At 26.3% G+C, this 17061-nt stretch overlaps 1 protein-coding gene across 1 annotated transcript in view; it reads left to right on the plus strand.

Annotated features, from left to right (window-relative positions):
• LOC107437312 (non-POU domain-containing octamer-binding protein) overlaps window positions 1-14356 on the plus strand; it is a 32281-nt gene extending 17925 nt beyond the window's left edge. Inside the window, exon 7 of the mRNA XM_043049083.2 lies at window positions 14009-14356. Within this exon, the coding sequence (XP_042905017.2) occupies window positions 14009-14188 (180 nt within the window). The 3' untranslated portion in view covers window positions 14189-14356. The remainder of the gene's footprint in view (window positions 1-14008) is intronic.
• The last annotated feature ends 2705 nt before the right edge of the window (window positions 14357-17061 follow it).

The raw sequence follows: 17061 nt of genomic DNA on the forward strand, positions 1-17061 counted from the left end.
AGACTTCATATCTTTTATAAACTTTTGGAATTCTGTTAATATTTTGCATTGCACATAAATGTTTCTACTAAAGCATTCGAAACATCTTGATTTGATAGCAGTAATCTTTTTTTTTTTAACATTGACGATTGATTTGAATATTTTCTCTCTGTTATAATTTAGGAAAATTCAAAATTAAAGCTATTAAATTTCGGTTTGTTTATTTTTCATAAAAGTTTTAATGTGGCATAGTTTCAAATTATGTTCATGGTATTGTAGGCAAATCTCTTTACATTCAGTTATAATTTTTTTTAAAAATAAAGGAATTAAACTTAATAATATTAAAAAAAAGATTAGTTTATTTCATTTTATTTTAAATTTGATGCAGTTATAATGTGAGGGGGGGGGAGGCTTATTATGGTACTTGGATATAGTTTGTTATGCTTTTTGTCACATTACAATTGAAAAAAAAAGATTTTTTTTAAAAAGAAAAATAAGTTTAATGAAAGCTCTTATTTGGTTGATAGAATTGAATAACTTTGTTTTCTTTTTTAATTTGAAGTAAATAAGTAAAAGTTTTAATTTATCATTTTGTTATATCATCTTAATTGTTTCTACTAATAAATAGTTTGAAATAAATATTCTTTTTAATTTTTTGCATGAAAACTCTCAGTTTTAATTTATGATAGTTGTTTAAATGGTTAAGCATTGAATATCGCTTAATGAAATTTTAATGTTTTTCTTACTCTACTAATTAGTAGCCAATCTTAGTTTACAAGTCTTGTTGGCAACTTTGTCTAGAGTTTCTGTTTGATATTTTTACTGTTCGCCTTTAAATAAATTGCTAAATAAAGAGTTTATATAATTTTACAATTGAATGAGTTTTTACCAAAAAAAGTATTGCTCCTTAACGATAAACAAAAAATATTATCTTTTTACTAATCACCCATTCACTTTTCATGATTAATAATTATTACTAGTAACTGTAAAAGAGCTATCCAAATAAAATGTTTTAACATATGAATTATAAGCACATTCTATCAGAAATAATGAAAATATTTTCTCACTTTAATGTATAATTTTTTACTTTCTGTAATCAAAAAAGATTTAATGAAATATTGAAAAACTTATTAAAATTAATAAAATATTTTCTTCTAATTGTGTTCTAATTATTCTTGATTATGTTAGTTATAATATTAAGCCAAAAGAATTAGAAATAAGAAAGTTATTAATAGCCCATTATTTCATGAATAATAAAAGTGTTAATAATTACCTTTTTTTCCCAACATTTATGTGTATAATTTTACTTGGAATTTTTTTGAATGACTGAAAAGGATTTAACAACTTATCAAAATTCATTGAAAAATTTGAAACAACACTTGAAACTTATAATATTTTGAAGTATTTTATAATGACTATTTTTACGTAATAATGTTGGATCTTTGATAATTTTTTGGTTGTTTCTTACACCATATATACAGGGTGATTCTAAAAAGATGGGCAAAATTTTAGGAAGTGATAGTCCACACCCAAGTAAACAATTTTTATCAAATGCATGGTCGAAAACAAAACGCAAAGGTGCTGGCGCATTAGGAAAGTTGTTTGATGCAAACGAGAAAGCTCCATTCCTATTGCGAGTTACTGCGCTACTTTATTTGTCGCCAAGCTTTCAGTCGCTGCAGGGAAAGTTCGCCTATCTTTTCTTCGCAGTTGTACCAGCATAACCACTGCTGGCCACTGTTTTGAGCACTTATTGTAATCACATGCCATTAAATTTGCTTTCATAACTTAACTTCATTGTTCTTTGTGTGTTTTTGCCTCATATAAGAACATAAACTTTGACGCCCTCTAGCAGTTTTGGGTTTTGTTTTCGACCATGCATTCTTTTATAAAAATTGTTTGCTTGGGTGTGTACTATCACTTCCTAAAATTTAGTCCATCTTTTTAGAATCACTCTGTATACAGGACACATAGCATTTTTTAAAGGTACTTTTTTTATTCGGGGTTTGTAAAAAGTATTTAATTTTCTTTCTTTTGAAAAGAGATTTTTTCTTTGCCTTGTTGATTGTTGTCATAAATTACAAAAAAAAAAACATGATTTTTACAATTTACTCAGCAAAAAGTTATTTTTTATCATGATTATGTAATGTTTTTGAAAATGTTTTTGCATTTTGTTCATTTTATGTATATAAATTAAGAGCTTTAAATGATAGAAAAAAAAATTTTTATTACTGCACATATCCTATTTATAATTTATTTTTTTTTGGGAGGTGCTAAAAAATATTTTTGAGTGCTTTAAAGGTGCTTATTTTTTGTCAAAAAATATGGCTACGCACCCTGTTTATAGATATTTCCTATAAGTAATTTAAATTATTCATTCCTGTGTCTTTTAGTTACTATTGATGACTCATAAGAGCAACAATAGTTTGTACACACTTATAAATGTGTGTATATACATTAGATACCATTCCTTTTTGTGAATATAATCGTGTGAGCTAGCTGGTAAAGAGATTATATCTTTTCATTTTCTGGTTTTCTGGCTTTTTAATTTTATTTATTCATTTTTTTAAATAATTAGATTTTAATGATTTTTTTCTCTGTTTTAATTTATTTTTATTATTTTCCATGTTTTCTCTATATTTTTAACTTATTTTATGAGTTTTATATGCTTGCCGCTTATGCTCAGTAAATAAAACTTCTTAATTTTCATCATTTTTCTCCTTTTTTTTTCCTTTTTGCCTTTATTATGCTATAGATATATATAAAGACATAAAAAATAAAAGCAAACAAGCAGTTGGTAAACAGAGCTGTCGAGTTAAATTTCACAAAAGGAAACAAAATGAACATTTTTAGACCCTTTTTTTTTTCAGAAGCAGGAAAACTCATAGAATTTTTTAAATCAGGGAAATTTAAAATAATTTGATTAAAATACCAAAGAAAATAAGGAAAAATGAATCAGTTCTGAAATATTACTTTCAGGGAAAATTTGACTTGTACGAGATGGAGCATTACTTAAATTTTTAGAAAGTAATACAAGGAATAATTTCTTTCCAAAAGTATATGTTTTATTGCTCCTCAAAGTATTCTCTTGCAGTATCGCATTCTAATAAACATATTTTCAAAACATTTTTGCCACTCTAAACTTGGCGCAGCAGAAACATATCATTTGTAAGCTTCAACTGCCTCTTCTGAGTTGACACAAATGTTGCAAGTGTTAAACTATGTGTGCTAATTTTATAAGATTAAAATTGAACAAGAAAATTATATGTATTTCAGTCAGAAATAACTTTTTTTGTATTTTGAAGGTAGTAAGAATTTAAAATAGTGTATCATAAGTTTAAAATAATTGATAAAAAATTAAAGCTTAAAATTAGATAATGTAATAGAAACATAAAAAAGATAAATTAAAAATGAGATAATGTAATAGAAACATCTTCTAACTATTTAATGAACAAATAACTTATTCATTTTCTATAGAAAAAAACTCAAATATCCTTTACTTATATCAATTTAGCCTATTTGATAAGAATTTTTCACACTTATTACATGAAAAATAGTTGCTAATGTCATATCGATGATATGGAGTAAAAATATAGCCAATGTAAAAATTTCGAAATTATTATTAATATATTAAAAATTTCAACTTTTAGGGAAAAAAAAGTTTCTTATTATGTTTACAATTAGCAATTTTTGTCAGCTTCTTTATATAGTTGTTTGATCTCACTAACAAGATAGTTTTTTTTATATATTTTGCAAATATTAACATTGGCTGTTCTTGTATTGTTGCAGATATCATGATGTTTATATTAATGTCTTTAAAAAAAAATTTCTAATGATTTTTTTTTTAAAGAATGTCTATTTCTGCGGGAATGCATTTTCTGGATTTTTCAAAATTTTTGAAATATGTTATTATCAGTAGCTCTATAAACACCACTTATATATAGCTTTAAAGATATTCTTTTTATGTAATGAATAGTAATTTTTATTTTTGGCTTTTTTAATATCTGGAATAAAACACTATAAATTTAGGATTCAAATTTTTTCTAACAAAATGGGATTATGAGAACAAGTATAATCAAGGTTTTAATAATATATGATTGTATGTCAGTTGTCAGTCACCAGTTCCCATTTCAGTATTAACAAAATGCAACCACAAGGGTTTATCTACCTACAAAGGTTTAAACATTTGGGAAGAAATAAATCATTACTTAATTCGCTAAAGTACAATTACAATAACTAAGATACTTTGCCATAATTTTTTTTTTTTTCAAATTATAAACTTATTTTAAAGCAGTAAGTAACTAAGTGATAAAAAATATGCAAGTGACATATTTTATGAATTGATCCCAAATCGTAAAATTTTATTTATTAATTTGAAAAGATTTTTTTTTTTCATTTTATATCATAATTTAGTATTTTGTTTAGCAATATTTAAAACCTTTAACTGAGTTGATGCATAAAAACTCAGTAGCTAATTTCTACCTTTGTCAAAAAAAAAATAATTTAAAAGTACAATTACAATAACAATAAAAGCTAAAGTACAATTACAATAACTAAGATACTTTGCCATAATTTTTTTTTTTTTCAAATTATAAACTTATTTTAAAGCAGTAAGTAACTAAGTGATAAAAAATATGCAAGTGACATATTTTATGAATTGATCCCAAATCGTAAAATTTTATTTATTAATTTGAAAAGATTTTTTTTTTTTCATTTTATATCATAATTTAGTATTTTGTTTAGCAATATTTAAAACCTTTAACTGAGTTGATGCATAAAAACTCAGTAGCTAATTTCTACCTTTGTCAAAAAAAAATAATTTAAATTTCTATTTTTATGCCTGTTTTTGTAAAAATAATTATCGACTGTCATTTTTCTAGAAAAATTTTGGCAGATTATAAATCTTGTCAAAAAACATTTCTTTTATCTCAGATTTTTTAATATGCAATTGAACAATTTTAATATATTTTTCATTTTCATTAGTAAATTCATAAGTTAATTAATTTTAAAATTTAATTAACTATTTTCTAAATTTTGTGTAATTTGTAACAATATTACAATGTTTTTTGAAAATGTAAAATATTATGGAGATAATTTATTAGTAACATATTGAGTTATATTTTTATGATGGGGCATCTCGCTTATTTTCCAATTTAAAAACAAATAACGGGAAAAAGATGCTATTTCTACTTGTAGGATTTTTTTTTCTTTGAAGTGACAATTTAGGGTGGACACAAAAAAGGAAAAAATCAGAGAATTTTATCAATCTGGAAAAATCAGGAAAATGACGAGAAGTTTAACTGAAATACCCAAATGGTTAGGTTAAATGGCTTAATTCATGTTTGAGGTACCTAAAAGTATACATCTTGATATATATTTTTTTTTAAAAAAATTGTGATCTTGTAGTTATTGTTTTAAAATAAATCATTTATTTTCTACCCAAATGATATTTGTATAGGTGTTTTGCAAGATATATTTTATATTCAAAACTAAGGCAAAACTGAAAAATGTTAACAAAATGTATGCCACCTCTTACAAAATTTAGGTAGTTCAATAAAATCAGGGTGGAAATAAAAGGATGTTTTATTTCCTCAGTGTGTGAGTGTGTCCACCCTCAAAATTGTAAGTGAATAGTCTTGTACTAGTCTCCAAAACCATGAATCAATTTGTCTTTTCTGTGACGACCAAAAATCTACTACAATATTTAAACTTGTATGTGTAAAAAAAAAAAAATTTCTGAGATAATCTAGCAAATATTTAACAAATTCAAAATATTTAATACTTTCTATTTATCCAATGGTTTTTGGTACCATAATTTTCATACTGAGTATACAAGATATTTATATGCATTGTGCTATTACCTAGTGGAAATTTCAGAACCTTGTCAAATTCATATATGGAAATATTACTAAATAACAGTTTAATATAAAAATGTTGTTTTGGAAAAAATGCAAGTATAAAAATCCTCAATTTTGCTAATTTCCGCTTTTATACGATTTTTACCGGCTTCCGATTTTAGTTAAATTTTTATATGATTTCCGCTAAATATGATAAAAAAATATTTTGGGATCAAGTAAACGAAATCCAGAACTTTGCAATTTGGTAGCATTTTACCACACAGTGAAAAAAAAAATCATAAATTTTTTCCTTTATCCCATGTAGAAAGATTACTACAGCCAAAAATCACTTATTTAATTAGAGAATGAAACTGTCATGGTTGGAGCATGTCATAAAGTTATTATTAATAAGCAAGATTTGGAATTTGTGAATAATAATAGTATTTTATAAAAAAAGAAAGCAAGGTTTAAAAAATTATATCATTGTCTCTAAATGTTTAATATGTGATCGACAAACCAATGGACAATAAAATTGTTGCAAATTGAGTGCATCAAAAAGTGATTCTTAGAAAACTTGATTCAAAATTTCCCATACAAAGCTGTAGCAAAATCTTGTAAAAATCCGTGTCAATAACGAAAATGCCATAGATTAAACCAAGTAGGTTCATGGGTGAATCATCAATAATTGCATAATAGAGTGATTCAACAACGGCGATTTTCAAAGTTCACAAAACTAAATTATAAATTAAAGGATCGAAATTTCAAAACCCATGGGAAAATCTATTTTGATAACTTCCGAAAAATGATTGACCAAACCAGGTGAATTCACAGTAGAATTATCACAAATGGAGTTGGTCGATAAATAATTACTCAAATGTGTATTTTGGAATTCAGGATATGTCTAATGATGTATAAATATTAATATATTAAAAGCCATGTGAAAATTTGTAACAGTAGCTGTCAAAGTAGGGATTGGTAAATCATATGCATTTATGATGGAATTTTCACGTATCGAGTGTGTGAAAATAATAAATAAGTAAATGAATTATTTATTATTACTCAAATGAATTATTCAAAATTCTTGTATATCATGAATTCATATTAAATCATTGAGATTTTACAAACTATGAGGAAATATGCAGTAATAACTGCATGAAACGCTATTGTCATAAAAAAAAATTGGTAAAATATGAAATTTATCAGAAAATTAATGAAAATTGTCTTTGCTCATTGCATTGTGTTAAAGTATAACCAGTACATTTAAGTAAAATTTCGCAAATTAAAAAAAAATAATAATAAATTTATTTCAGAAAGGGTGTATAATAAAAAATCATAAATTTTTAATTTAAAATTTTTTTCAGCCTTTTTTGAAAATGTCTCATGCCTGTATTAAATGAAAAGAACATATAAGTTTTTCATAACTTTTTTTTTCTTAAATGTAGAGACACATAAATTTTTATGACTGCTTTTTCTTATATGTAAAAAACATATACATCTTCAGATATTTTCTTTCTTGTGTGTAAAAAACAATAATTCTCAAGCATTGTTTTTCTTAAATGTTGAAAACATAAAAATTTTATGGGTGATATTCTGATCCTTCCTTTTCTTGAATCCCTGGTCAGAAGGTTTACTTCTTACCTGGTGTCATGAAGCAGCCAGGTAATAAAAACTTTTTGGCCAGGCACTCTGATTAATTTCTTTATTTGGGTTAGAAAGATTTTACTTAAGGAATATCCCTTAAGTGTTTGACTTAGCAATTTAATAATACAATCTGTATGTACTACAGATAAATAGCTCCATAAATGCAAAAATTAATATCACAAGTTGATATCCTTGTGCATTGTAGATAGCTACTTTACAGACTCTATATATGGAATTTGATACTATTTTCGAAATCGATACTTATTTATTTTAAGTTTTAATACTGATACTTCATAATACTTATAATTTATTTTGCTTTTATAGTTTAATGCTTGATACATTTAACCACTTAGGGTGAGAGTGCCACTATGAGCCAAAAATTCATAATCCTGCATTTTGTAGAAGTTAGTAATTTGTGTGTACCGAAAAGGACCTTCAGGTTTTGAGTGAAATACATTTTAAATATTTCTCTTTCAAACACTAAAGACAGAATAGAGTAATTTTGAGAAATAGAATGCATTTTATCGATTTTTTTTAAAAAAAATCCTTTTAAAATTTTAAAATGTTTCTTTTATATAGTTGGGAAGCTATGGTTTAATGCGTTAGTGAGCAATTTAATTCAACTCTAAGTGGTTAAAAAAAAAAATTATGATAACATATGCTTTAGCTTGTTGATGGACGTAGAGAGCGCAGTTGTCTTATGAATCCTGTGAAATAATTCAAAATTAGTGTCCACCAACATGTTAAGGTTGCTGAAGTGAAATCTCTTTTTTTTTTTCTTTTTTTAATACATGTTTATAGTTTTGTACTTGTAAGCAAGGCTCAGAAATATTAAGCTATCGAAAAGAAAAAGTTCTGGTGTACGAAATATATATTATATATTTACTTATTCATCAGGCTCTCTCTCAGTTAAATTATCGTGTAAAAAAGAGTTTTTTTAAGTTATTTCTTTCACCATTTACAAGGCCATTTTCACCTGATGTTTTGGGGATTGAGGTACTTTTATCAGGGCGTCTAGTGATCTGTATAACCACAATTTTTAGCAGAAATCATACTTTTTTTTTAACTTTACCTTTAAAGCTCTGAAGAAAGAAAAAAAAAACAATGTTTAATGTTATCTATAAGAAATATAAATACATTCTAGATATTTTTAAATATTAAAATTATTATAAGCAATTCATTGAATAAAATCGTACTTATTTTTATTCAAGCTCAACATCAGCATGAATTTGTGAAAAGAAAGATACTGTTTATTAGTTGAAGATACTATATTGAATAAAGAATAAATTAAATTAGATCAGGAAGCCTGAAAAAAAAAACATTTATTCTCTCTTTTGATAGTCTTTTCTTCATTATTTATATTCACTAACAACATATTTAATTTTAAGTCTTTCTTATGACTTGTATTTAAATGAGCATAAAATTAAATGAGTATGGAAGCCTTCGATATTAATTAAATCAGACTTTAAAAAAGTCATAATCTTAAGAATATATATATTTATTTTAACAATAAATGTATATTTGGTTTAAGAATTTAAACCTAAATAAAAATAAATTTTAAAAGATCTAAATTCAAATAAATGTACAAGATTCAATTACCTAACCAAAGCTACTAACATCACAATTTTATTTATTATTTATTTATTTATTTTTTTTTTTACTTTAAGAAAAAACTGTGACCAAGCACTTTTTTTCCCCAACCTAATACAGTGAAACCTTTATTTCTGACTGATTTTTAAGAATATTTATAATTTTAAAAAAATATCTGGAAAACAATGACCAAAAATTAATCCTTAACTTGAAAAATGCTAAAATAATTAGAAAAAATCCAGAGATCAGTGAAAAAAAATTTGATGAGCTACAATATTTTAAGCCTTTCTTATTATTTTTTCTACTTTTTAATTATTTTGTGACATTTCACAGATTTGCCAACTATCTCAAATTCAAGCAAGTTTTAGTTCTGTTATAAGTATAATTTATCTAAACAAATTTAAAATTCTATCATTTGTAATGTATATTATTAGTATTTTATCGCTTTATTTATTAAGTCTTTATTAAAATAACTGATTAAAAAAATATGTAATTTAAACAATCTAATAAAAATATACTGTTTCCAATTATCCAAATATATATGAGCAAAAATTGATGATTTCAGTGTAATTAAAATTCGTATTCTAGAAAAATTGGGTAAAATATGCTTAAATAAAAATGAATAATTTGGAATATTGATCAAAATATATGAATTAAAACACTGAGAATATGTATTTTTTAAACATCGCAGCTTATTTGAGCACAAACTGATTATTTTTCAATTGTGAGAAGTAGAGCTGTATAGATAAAACATTAGGCTCCAAACTTTTCTGAGGCCTCAATATCAGTTCAACCATATTACTCAACTTTCATTCTGAATAATGTTCTATCAAAAGTATAACTAAATCCTAGAATAGTATTCATTATCTAGGATACTGTTACTTAATGAAATTTTTCTGTTATTTTATGAAGACTCCAAACTTTTTCTGAGACCTCAACATCAGTTCATACCATATTTACCAACTTTGATTCTAAATAATGTTCTATCAAAAGTGTGACTAAATCCTAGAATAGTATTCATAATCTAGGATACTGTTACTTAATGAAATTTTTCTGTTATTTTATTGAAGACTCCAAACTTTTTCTGATTCCTCAATGTCTGTTTATACTCAACTTTGATTCTGAATAATGTTCTATCAAAAGTATGACTAAATTCTAGAATAGTATTCATTATCTGGGATACTGCTACTTAATGAAATTTTATTTTAAATTACATACAGTATAAGATTTTTTTAATGCAAAAATTGATATTTTGGATTATATTAAATAGAAATTTGTGTTGTGTAGATCATTTTACTTATCAAACTTCATATTCTTTAAAGCAATTTTTTAATGTAATTAGTTTAAAACGCCAAAAATATGCCTTTAACATATTTATCGGGGTTCCAGCAGGTCAGGAAAAACAGGTAAAAGCTGGAATTTTTAGGAAATTTTAACTCTAAAAATCAGGGAAAGCTGATGCTTTTTTTTTTCCCCAAAAACCTGGAATATTTTTATGTCATACCTAGAAAATAACCAGTCTTAAAATTATTCGTAACAGTAAATAGTTATTGAGATTTGAGTTAAATAATTCTAGCATCTATTACAAATATTTGTCGTAAATATTCACATTTTAGTCAAACTGAAATGTTCCTATTCTCATTTAATGATATTTTTTACCCAGAAAATCTAATATTTTACATTACAAGTAAAAGAATCAAAGTTTTCTGACGAAAAAGTGGTCTCGATTTTCATTGTTATTTACTTGGTTATTTATACCTGGAAATGTTAGGGTATTTTTTTCTGAAATTAATTAGGAACCCTGTTTATTATTTACGAAAAAAAAATTATTTTTATGAAGAACATAAATGAAATCCTTCAAATTTATCAATTCTGCTTTGCAGGAGAATTTATATTGTGGATTATGGATAATTATGGTTTAAGCAGCTCTACTGTGTTTAAATTTTTTGCTCAATTAGAAATATATATATTTCTTTTTTAAAATTAAATTTTATTTTCATTTTATTTAAAATGACATACTTTAACTTAATTAACTTTGCGATAAGGTGTAATGCAAATATTTATCATAATATTCATTACAGTTATATGTTAACAATTAATAAATATTTGTTTAAATAATTTTTTATGAGATTAAAGACATTTTTCTTTTAACCTATGGAACCAACTTTAACAACAGTTGTTGGTATCAAGCAACGTTTTTCGACTTTGATTTTTAAATAAAAATTTTTCAGGAAGAAAGATTAATTTATTATCAATACTTTTTTTAACTATTTTGAAACCAATTGAACTCTTTTTTAGCTAGTTCATAAATTTGATTCTATGTTATGTAGATTAACATGTAAACAATCGATAAAGACCTGACAGAGCTTGTTTTCGCTGCTTGGCGATGTTTTTATTATATAATATTTTATAAGTATAAGCTCAAATAAATTGCATTATTTCCTATTTAAGGCTCCTAATTTTATAAGTAAAAGAAATCTTAACATATTTCTGTAAAGTTTGCCGATTCAGCATCTCAGCATTAAAAAACCTTATAATGACAACACATGTTTTTAAAAGCAGTTAACATGATGTTTTGAATAATGAAGAATTATAAGTGAATTTTTTTTATTCTTTGGATTGAAAAATACTTCATTTTTTAATTGCCTTCTTTAAAATCATTTGTGAATATTCTGCATAATCAAGAATTTATAAAATTTCCTTCCTTTAATAATAATATTAAACAAAAACTTTTCATTTGTTTTTATTTCTTAGAAAAAGTTTTTTTTTCTTACTACTCAAAATGAAAAGTGTAACAAAGTATTTTCATTGTTGAATTTTCTATTGATGTTTTCAATTTATTTTTCTTAAAGTTACTTTTTAGTTACTTATGTTTTAAAATATGAAAAATTACAGATTTTTAGAAACTTCTGTGATAATCTGTTTCAACTAATTTGTAGTTTTTAATTTTATACCTTTATCTAAGTATTACATATTTGTTATTTTATAGTAAATTCATGCAGAATTTTATTAATATTATATACTTTCATTGAATTAATAAATTAATAATTATATACACTTTAAAATTGCTCAAATAGTACATACACCTTAAAGGCCTGTCTACATGATCTAAGTTCTTGAATCTGAAAACTTGGAAGAGTTTCTCTCTCCAAGAAATTGGATGATTTGTTAGATTAATCAGATAATTTACATTGCTAGTTTTTATAATTTTATTTAAATCATTGACGCTGCAGTACATGTTAAATTTACTTTTCATTTTTAATAAATTGTATAATTTTTAAAAATAATATTTTTTTTATATGTATAGTTATATGTATTAAAATTTTAAATTGCAGTATAACCAGAAGTTTAAAATAATTTTTTGTCGTTTGAAGCCATTTGTAGCCAGACTGTAAATGTCTTATAACTTGCGATATAAGTAATAATGGCCTGTAATAAGATCTTTTTCGCAATCTGAACTAAATTTAACATAAAATCTATTTTAGGAATAAGTTCTGGGTGTTAGTTTTTTTTTTTTTTTTTTCTTAATTACGTATTCATTGCATGACTTCAGACATTTTATTCAAAGAAATTTAGAATGTCTTTTTAATTAACTACCAATTCTATTTCCTTTTCAAAACTATCTTAAAATTCTAATGTATTGTTCATTTTGCAAAATAAAATTTTATGCTAAGTAATTATAAAATTTGTTTCTGGAATTCAAGTATTATATTAGTTTTCCAATTTCCTCTAAATTACTTAATTTGAAGTTTAGTATATTATTCATAAAATTGTAGTACATCACCCATCATTTTTTTTCTAAAAGGAAGGAGAAATTTATAATCTTCCTCTAAAGTTAATGTTTTAAAATATGAAAAATTACGGATTTTTAGAAACTTCTGTGTTAATCTGTTTCAACTAATTTGTAGTTTTTAATTTCATACCTTTACCTAAGTATTACATATTTGTTATTTTATAGTAAATTCATGCAAAATTTTATTAATATTATATACTTTCATTGAATTAATAAATTAATAATTATATACACTTTAAAATTGCTCAAATAGTACATACGCCTTAAAGGCCTGTCTACATGATCTAAGTTCTTGAATCTGAGAACTTGGAAGAGTTTCTCTCTCCAAGAAATTGGATGATTTGTCGACACTATCGTAATTCTTGAATGTCACTGATTGATCGGATGAAAAACCTGTACATGTGCATTGTTCATATTTAACATTATCAAATCATACTTACATGAATTTAAAATTACTGAATAAATTCAAATAAAATCGTAATAGCACAAAAAGACCATAGCATATTAATTTATTAGAACTTAAATGTATGAAAACGGACATCAAAATGGCTTAATGTGATGTCTGCTTGTTGACGTCACAAAACTTAAGAACCTGATTGCTTCTTTGGGGAAACCTAGGATGGAAAGTAGAACATGCTCTACTATCATCCAAGAACTTGGATCATCGTTAACAGGATCCAAGCTCAAAGCAAAACAAGATTCCATTAATATCAATCAATCTTCGTCAAAGAACTTGGATTGTATTAACAGGCCTTAAAATTGCTCTAATTTGAATACCGTAAACAATTTCCCATTTAGTTCTGATTACTGATACCTAGCTTAGAAAGTCTACACTTCTGAAATAAAAAATAAACATTATTTGGATTAATATAGTTTTCAGAAATATATTGTGTAAACTAATAAAAATTTATTTGAAAACTGGGGGAAAAGGTGAAGTTGGCAAATCTATCATTAACTTAATGTTTCTTTGTCTTAAATGTTCCATTTGAGAAGGAGTGATAATTGTACTAACTAGAAATCCTTACTTTTTTTCTTTCCCAATTCCAACCTTGATCTGATGCTGTTGATGGTCTTCCAATTTGTGTTCTTTGATGCAATCGGATCTTTACGTTTTATAAACTTTAAAAAACAATCATCTGTATATCGTCTACTTTGTGAATTTGAGTAGCGTCCAACTCGATTTGACAAGCCGCCACCCATGGGCGATGCATATCTGCCCCCTGGAGATCCATTAGCTGAGAGGCCTGCTGGTGGTTTAGATGAACATGGTGCCATGAGCGGTATGCCCAGGCCTCCCCACGAAATGATGGAAAACATGGATTACTATGGCAAACGCCGCCGATATTAAAAAGGATTTTTTTTTCCTTATTGACTCTTATTAGCATTTGTCATTTATTCTATGTGTTTAGTATGAAAGCACTCGCTGGATAACTAACAAGCATCCCTTGAGACCAATTACGACTGTAACTATTTATCATTCATTAAATATATACAATAAAAGTTTTAATGTAACTAATTCTTGTATCATTAACTCCTTTGTTTGTAGTTTTTTACCTTCATTTTACTCCAGTGACAGTTTACATGAAGTTCCTGTCAACCTATATAGGATATTTGCTTGGTAGAGTTGAGTCGGGTTCAGCCTGTCAGACCTATTCGATGGCTCAAACATGTTTTGGGGGTCGTTATGGAATTGTTATGTGGAATGTACTCGTTATGGAATTCTCATATACCTTCTTTCTACTTTCAAGCGAAATAAATATGTACAGTGCGACTTTCAGGAGAACTCCTCCAGACATAAGTCTGGTTTCATGGCAGGTACCATAGTTATTTTGTAACTGTCATTGAACAGCCGACCTAATTTTATGGATTTTACGACTACTAATGTTCAACTCTGTAACCTTGTAATTTTGAACCCAATCCAGAAAGCAAGAGAATTCCTTGATCGAGTATTGGGAGGAATTTGCCTCCGTGGAGGACTTTTTGATGGAGCTAACCCGCATTTACGTTACATGGAGAGGAAGTCCACGGGAACCTCCCACTGTTAGCCTGGCTGCAAGGGGACCCACTGAAGATGTTTCATGTCGGTGCAAGCCAGATGCGGAATTCGTATCGACTGGTCAGCGTGAGTAAACCAATCGACACCTTCATTTCTCCATTGCCCTCCCCCCCTTAGAAATGTGCTCTCGCTTGTTGCCATTGCGGCAGACAGCCCCAGACTTTTAGTCTGGAGGAGTTCTCCTCAAAGCTGCACGATAACTGTTACTGTGAATCCGAAATTGTGTGTGTCCGAAATTGGTGGTTGTAGACGTCTGGTGAATGTTGATAATCACAGTGGCTTTGGTAAATGTCCGAAATATATACTAGGTCTAGTTAAATACTACTGCCCGGTATACATTTGCCCAGTCTGCCCTACACTGTCGTTTTTTTAAGGTCAAATGCCTTTGCTCAGTGTACATTTAACCGGTACCTCGAACAATAATGTTTCTCCTAATCTATCCTCAGCAGATATTAAAATATAGAATAAATATAGTATCAACGAATAAATTAATATCAAATCGGATATAATAAATATTTTGGACATTCACTAAAGCGATTATGTGATTGTCGACATTCGCCGGTGAAAGTCGACATTCTCTTGATTTTGGTCATTCTCGGTAACATAACTGTTATATGGTTCAATTATTAAGTTAAACTATTTAATTGCAGTAAATGTCATAATACAAAAATATGTAGCCTCTAATTAAGTATGGTATATCACCACAAAATTTGGCCTTATGCCATTTAAGGAATATACTAGGAAAGATTGATCTTCATGAAATATGTTAAAACTCTTGTTCTGAAAGATCGTGTCAATCTTTGAGCTCGTATTAAGAGTAATTTTTTTTTCTGTAAAATTAAATCAGAGCTCATCTCTATCACCCGCTTAGAATCCGGGTCAATAAATCATAATGTTAAGAAAAATCAGTTTTGAATCAGTACACAAATTGATTTAAATCAGTTTCTATTTGTTTTTTAATCTTTTTAACACTTACTAACTAAATTATTTGATAAAAGGATTGTAATCACTACTATTTTAAATTATATCTTATAAGAACAAGGCTTTTTTTTTTTTTTTTTTTTTTTTTTTTTTTTTTTTTTTTTTTTTAGCTTTTGGACGTCTGAAAGTTGATCCTAGCTCATCTCTACTACTCACTTAAAATTAGGATCAATAAATCTTGAAAAAATTTATTTTTCCTATTAATTCTGTTTAAATAAAATTTATTTATTTATTACATTTATCAACCAAATCATCTGATAAAATTATTGTATATCTGAACAATCTTTGACTTTATATCGTTTAAGAATAGTGGTGTTTATAGTGGTAAAATGTAGATCTTTAAGCTCAAAAAGCCTTTGGACTGTCAAAAGTGGATGCGAGCTCATGTTTACTGCTGACTTAAAATCTGGGTTACTAAATTACATTTTTAAAAAGAAATAAGTTTTTTTTTTTTTTTTTTTTGCATTTACCAACCAAATTATATGACAAAATGTATTAATAATACTTATTATTATTTATAAACAATATTATAGCTAAATTTGTTTATATTATTTTCTAAATTAGTTAGTATTTTTATTAAATTGTTACAAACTAGTCACTGAATAACTAAAATCTTAATTTTTTTCAAACTTAATATTTTAAGAAGTTTTTAAGGACAGGGAGACAATTTACCAATTAGATATCAAATGAGAGAGAAAATTAGTTTAAATCAGAAAACATAACGGGAAAAATTAATAATTTTAAGTTACTCTGGGTTTAACAAGTTTTTCTTCATTAATGATGTACACTAAATACATATTTCCGGGTTGAACAAGTCTTTCTTCATTATTGATGTACACTAACTTCATATTTCTGGGTTGAACAAGTCTTTCTTCATTATTGTTATACACTAACTATATATTTACCAAAAGTTTTAAAAGCTCTTGTATTCAAATAAACACAATAAAGAACTTATTTTTTATGGTTTATTAGGGTAACGTTTGCGATGGCTGCTCGATACGAATTCCGCACCGAGCTCAGTGCTGACGAAAAATATCCTCAGTGGTAGACGGATCATGGGTTAGAGTCCTCTTGCCGTCAGGTTATCCGTTGAAGTTTTTCGTGGTCTTCCTCTCCATGTAACAAGAATACGGGTTTAATTCCACCAAAAAGTCCTCAACGGTGTCAAATTTCTCCCAATACTT

This window comes from Parasteatoda tepidariorum, chromosome 5 (genome assembly GCF_982258835.1).
Source record: "Parasteatoda tepidariorum strain Cologne lab strain chromosome 5, Ptep-v5.0, whole genome shotgun sequence".
Classification (NCBI taxonomy): Eukaryota; Metazoa; Arthropoda; class Arachnida; order Araneae; family Theridiidae; genus Parasteatoda; species Parasteatoda tepidariorum.